Here is a 6,204-nt window from a genome sequence, read left to right on the forward strand (position 1 = left end):
TACATGTGAAAACTTGTAATTGGCCTTATTCTCTTTTTTCACTTATACTACGATTGTATTTATAGCTGTAAGTTTTCTCTTAAATAAATAAATATCAAAAAGCTTGAAAAATCCAAAAATGCGCACTTCGTAGCAGTTATTTAATTTTATGTAAAAAAAATAAATAAATAGTAAAAAATAAAAAAAAAGCCTGATGATTCTTTCGCACCAAAGTCCAGCCAGAAAAGGAAAGTAAAGTACGCAAGTATTGTAAAAGAGCTTTTTTCCATGAATAGTTTAGATATAAACTCGAAAAGTGAATTTTATTTTTTGTTAATTAAAATTAAACTACATTGAAGACTGATCTTCGAAAGGAAATAAATTTAGATATTGAAGAGTTTGAAATAAAATTATTCTATAAGCTAAAGTTTTTCGCAAGTGTGACCACGCTTATTCATACATACATACAAACGGACAGACGCAGAATAATTGTTTTAGACATTGTTTTTATATATTTAAAAGACAAAAAAGCACTACTTTAACGCTCTGCTTATGACGCGTGCAATAATGCAACAAAAGCAAACGTTGCTGTTGTTATTTTTTTTATTAATTATGTATGATACAGCAGCAGCCTAATACGATGTTTTTTTATCCTCTGCTGTTTTGGGAGCAAAAAAAGTTTTTAAAGGTAGTAAATTTCAATTTTGTAGCTCCATTTTTATTGTGTGCGTGAAAAAGCACAAGGCTGTTTTAGATTTTTAATCTACTTTATATACTGTGTTAAGACTTCAGACTATACTCTATTGTAATACCTAGTATTATGTTATCTGTGGTAATACTTTGCGAATTGTCTGTGCTGGGTGGAACTACGGTTGATTGATGGAAAGAATAAAGTAGATTGTTGGTTTTAATTTATTAAAATAAAAATAATTTAGGTACATATGTAAGTTAATTTAAAAATATAAATATATTAAGTGAGTTTAATGGGAAACTTGCATACTAGAAACTCAGAACGCAGAAACGACAAGCAATCAGTTCATACAGCCCGCGACGGCCCAGCTTTTACGAGTCAGGTAATCTGCGATCAAATGAAAACTTGCTAATGTCATTCTCAGCTGAACATACGTAACATAACAAAACGCTTTGTTGTTCCATTGATGACTGTGTTAAATCTTTGCTTACTTGCATTATGTTTAACAACAAACAGTTTGGTCGATATTGACGTTTGGTCTTGTTTATTGTTTTGGAAAGTGTGTGATAACTATTATTGTTTGTATATGTACAGTTTAGTTTGTCCCATTTCGTCGGTAACCTCAGCGGACGCTCCTTCGTTAGCATAACTAGCAACCATTCGGTGTACAGCGCATCTCGGCCTTGGTCTCGCGTTTCCAGACGAAGGTTAGTGTTATTAATCAGAACGTTATAATTCTTACGAAATTCAGTCGCACGTGTTGTATCTGTGTTATTGTTTTGGGCATGTTTATTGGCAGTAGATGCACTACTTCTGAATACACAAAGATTTACTCAATTTTTTTTTGCATTCTTCATTAATAACTCTTTATATTTTTACATATGCTATTATTAGAAAAAATATCGTGTCAAGAATATACTGTCTTTATACAAAAAGTTATGTACCAAGCATGTAAGCACAGCATAGGTATCAAAATGTTAAAAGGTTCCTGCTATAAAAAATGACTTTGTTAATGATAAAATTCTACACAACTTAAAAATATAAGTTCAGCCCATTAACATAAGTAAAATATTCCTATTTAACCTTATATAGACACATATATCTTTCATACATGTGTTTGTCATTGAAATCCACATAAATACCTGGACTGGTTTTAATGAAATTGATTTGAGAATGGATTACTACTTTTTGTAAGTCAGAATGCTTATAAAATCTTATACTTTCTGATTTCAGGTGGCATGAATCTACATTAAATAGTCCATTAGAAGCAAGTAAGACAGCTTGGCCAGTTGCACACAAAGAATCAATTTTTCTCCCAGAATTCCCCATAACAACAGATCTCCTACAGAAAGACTTTGAAATAGTTGAAACAATATCTAAGGGTGCATTTGGTGAAGTTTTTAAAGTAAGGAAAATTTCTGAAGATAAAGAGTATGCATTAAAAGTGTTGAGCAAATCGCAGGTATGTTTTCCATATTACCTTATTTATCAATGTATAAATAGATACGCTTGTCTGTTCTTCTTTATTTAAAGATATATGTGAAATTATATATAAGTTACTTTTTCTCACACACAAGTAGATGAAACCACAAATGCCATAAGTAAAATTAAGTAGCAAATCGAAATACAATACTTACTTTAATATAAATGTCACATCAAGAGAGACTGATGGATAGACATTAAGTTTTATGTTGGAGACATAATATGCTTGGAAGGTTGAACACACTTACCAATATTTATAATATAGTGTAGTGTAGTGCTTGGGCAAATTAATGCCACTCCTGCAATAAACAATCAAATACAAATCTAAATCTCATTCCTTAATAAGCAAGTCATGATAAATTTCATGATAATTTCAATATGATGATGTATTAAAACTATCATCTATAAGATAGATGGGTGCATGACATTTTTGTTCTAATTATCATGCACATTTAATAAACAATTGGATACATACTTGTAGACATAACTCCATCTTAGTAAATTAACCATAAGTTTTGAAAAGTATAAAATGTATGTCAGGTATATTAACTTATCTGGTTAAGGTGATTTGAATGTTTTGTGAATTATATTGAAAAATATTGGCCAATTATGATAAAAACTTAGAAATAATACGATTTTTATTCGTAATTTATGGTTATTGCAGGGAAATAGTACATAATTATAAACTTGCTTTTAAATATGGAGTATGAGTTGTTAATTTGATATTGTAGATAACTTATATAGTTTTGATGGGTTTTTATTGGTATAATATTTTTCCACTTTAATTTAAATGTTTGCTGTGGTTCAAGCTTTGAACCAGTTTGCTATGTAATTATATTCTATTTAACAATGGCTTTTTGATTGTTTATGTCGGAGTCACACTGTCACACATGTTTTTAAAAATTTTTGAGTTATGAAAATGGAAATAATAATTGAACTTATTTATATTTGAATCCTATTTATTTAATGGTATGGTTGTTGCTCTATCGCAAAAAAAAAATTCTGACAGGAATTGGATGAAATGTTGAATGTAATAACATGTAATTACATGACCTTTATAACTTTTATGACTCTGTACCCTAGTTTAATTCAAAGAAATACTTCACAGATAGTCAATAAATACTTGCTATGATTATAAATACAAAAATTCTTGTGGGCACCAAATATTCAAAATTCTTTTTATTGATTGAAGTTACATATCTGTGTAAGAATGCATCAATATTTGGTTTAGCTGCTTATCAGTGTGCATTTAAAAATAATTAATTTCCACCTACAAATCTGCAATCTCATATTATATGTTATGTGGGACACTAGGTCAATGTCCAATGGCATTAAGATAATAAATTTGACTGTGTAATTTATTGAATGAAAATAATGTATTATGCAAATATCCTTATAAAGACATTTATTTTATTTTGAACACAAAGGAACAGTCATATGTAATTATGCAAGTCCTTGAATATTAATTTAAGCGATAGGGGGATTGTTTTGGAAATAAACTGTTGGAACTTATGGAGTATAAGAACAGAAATTTTGTGACATTGCCATTTTAAATTGCAAACCATTTCGTCCACAGTTAGTTCATGAAAGGGCAGTTGGACAAGTCAAAGAAGAGACAAGGATCCAGACAGTTGTCGGTCACCACAGTTTCATAGCTGGAGCTGTTGCACACTGGCAAACTAAGAAAAGGTTATATATAGGTAAGCAATGATAATTAGATTAGTCCAATTAGCATTGCATTTAAAGAGCATGTAATTCTCTGATAATTCACACTTTTTTATTAATAATAATATACAAAATACTTATCGTTATTAAATAGTAATTTGAAAAAATTATACATTTTTTAAGGTTTAATTAAGACCTTTGTCAAAAACCTGAAGAACTTGATATCATTTTAGTAAAATCTTTAATTTTGGTGTTTTGTTAGATGCTATATGGAACAGTTGACATTTCACATCATAAAATCTATATTACTGAGCATGATATGCGAAAATGATAATAGAACTAATGTGCAGCAGTCATAGATGTTGATATCCTGTTCTTACACAGGCTATTGATTCAGAATATCAAACAGTTGAAAGTTCATTATGAACAAAGTCACTCGGGGGAGCCGTGATAATCATACAAATACTTGCTTATCTGCTTCTTAATATAGAAACCGTTAGCGAATTTATAGGCATATTTATCATATTAAATTATTTGTCAGCAATATCAGATCATGTTAGTAATTGCAGTCAACAATTTGAAGTTGTATATAGAACTTGATCTGTGTTAAGAAACTCGTTGTCTCAACGAAACTTTGTCTTTTAAAATATAAAATCATTCCAATGTTCAATATGCTTATTCACACTTTATCTTAATGCGCGTTGAAGTTTTTGTGATGCTTTAATTTGCGATCTCAATAATTTGCAATTCATATATGGAAATAGAAAACTTAAATAAAGTTCCAAAGTCGCACGTATTTGAATTTTAAAATCGGTGCGCTTTTTGTGTTCTTTTTAGATTCAAACAAAACCCACTTACGAATACTCGTTTGGGTTTTCAATACGATTTGACCTACTAGCGGAGGTGGTTGCTCCTGCGTTATCATTCCTATCGCGACTAGACGATTATTTTACTAACTCCAAAATGAGGTCGAGTCATGTCCACGTGTCATTAGGTCATCGTAAATATTATTATGATTGCGTTTAATTCAATCCGTTGAAGGTCATTGCCGCTCGATTCGGTTGCTACGCATTTGTTGACTGACGTCCTTGAATTTGTTTTTAAAGGATTTTCAACTCTATGATTATTGATAAATATTGTTATTATGGTAAATGATTCACTAATTACACTTTCAAAGAAACGTTTATTAATTGCACTTCTAATTTACATTATATTATGAGTCGTTACGAAGTTTATTAATTAGATCGGTAAAAGCAATTATTCTATTCTATTCTATATTCTGGTAATTATCGCATTGTTTTTATCTATTACTAATGTAAAGCATATACATATAATTACGCCCATGTACCTATTCGATGTGATTAAGTTATAGTAAACAATAAATACTATTTATTGTTTTATTTTGCTTTATAAACATTTGATTTCATATTTAAGAATTAAATAATATGAGTTATACTAAGTATAGATATTTAACAAAAATTAATTATTGAGAAATTTTGAAAGAATAGAAAAAATTTGATCACGAGGCAGGATTCGAACCTGCGTTTCTTGCCTAACCGTAGCAACGCCTAGCCTCTCGGCCACCCGTGATCCTGCCACAGTAATCAAATTTCTTCTACTCTTTCGGTTTCATGTGCCTAAGGGGCACCCCACGCCATCTATTGAGATGATTAAGAACCATTACAACCAATACGAAACATTATTTCAATGATTACAATATTGTATCGATGGAACGCGGCCTTTGTTGAATTTAATTTTTAGTTTTATAGCATTATAGCATTTTTCTATTCTTTCAAAATTTCTCATTTATAAAGCATTTCAATGCTATAAAACTAAAAATTAAAAAAAAATTAATTATTGTTTAATCAGCTGTACAAACCATGAATATTTGAATAGCAAGACTCAATTTCATATTGTTGTCAATAATTTGTATATTTAAAATTTATAAATAATTCTGGTAGGTATATGTAGTTTGTTACTGTGTCATGGAAAAACCGCTGTTTGTATCTGCATGAAATTTTGTACAGAGATAGAATACATAGTCTTAGCCAAGTACTGATATATCCAAGGATTATGAGATATTTGGAACAAAAACCCTTTTGTCAGTTTTAGTGTAGTTGTAGATAATATTATTTCATATGAATGATCTTATTTTAATAACTTCGTGTTAACTGCAATGGAAACATGCATTTTTTCTGTCTATTTTAAATTCCTGATGGTTTTTGAATATTTACATAAAAAAAACATTTGTTTATTTTATGTTTGTTAGTTTCAGAATACATTCCCGGCGGAGAGCTGCTAGCTTTACTAGATAAGTGTGGAAAGTTACCAGAGGAGATTGTTAAAGTTTTTGTTGCTGAAATTGCCATAGCTTTAGGTATGTGTAT

General features: G+C 29.8%; 1 protein-coding gene across 1 annotated transcript in view; it reads left to right on the top strand.

Annotated features, from left to right (window-relative positions):
* Window positions 1–833: 833 nt before the first annotated feature.
* LOC119830993 (serine/threonine-protein kinase S6KL) overlaps window positions 834–6,204 on the top strand; it is a 45,738-nt gene continuing 40,367 nt past the window's right edge. Inside the window, exons 1-5 of the mRNA XM_038354191.1 lie at window positions 834–1,052; window positions 1,265–1,377; window positions 1,904–2,132; window positions 3,729–3,852; window positions 6,093–6,194. Of these exons, the coding sequence (XP_038210119.1) occupies window positions 963–1,052; window positions 1,265–1,377; window positions 1,904–2,132; window positions 3,729–3,852; window positions 6,093–6,194 (658 nt within the window). The 5' untranslated portion in view covers window positions 834–962. The remainder of the gene's footprint in view (window positions 1,053–1,264; window positions 1,378–1,903; window positions 2,133–3,728; window positions 3,853–6,092; window positions 6,195–6,204) is intronic.

Source organism: Zerene cesonia, chromosome 12 (assembly GCF_012273895.1).
Source record: "Zerene cesonia ecotype Mississippi chromosome 12, Zerene_cesonia_1.1, whole genome shotgun sequence".
Lineage (NCBI taxonomy): Eukaryota > Metazoa > Arthropoda > Insecta > Lepidoptera > Pieridae > Zerene > Zerene cesonia.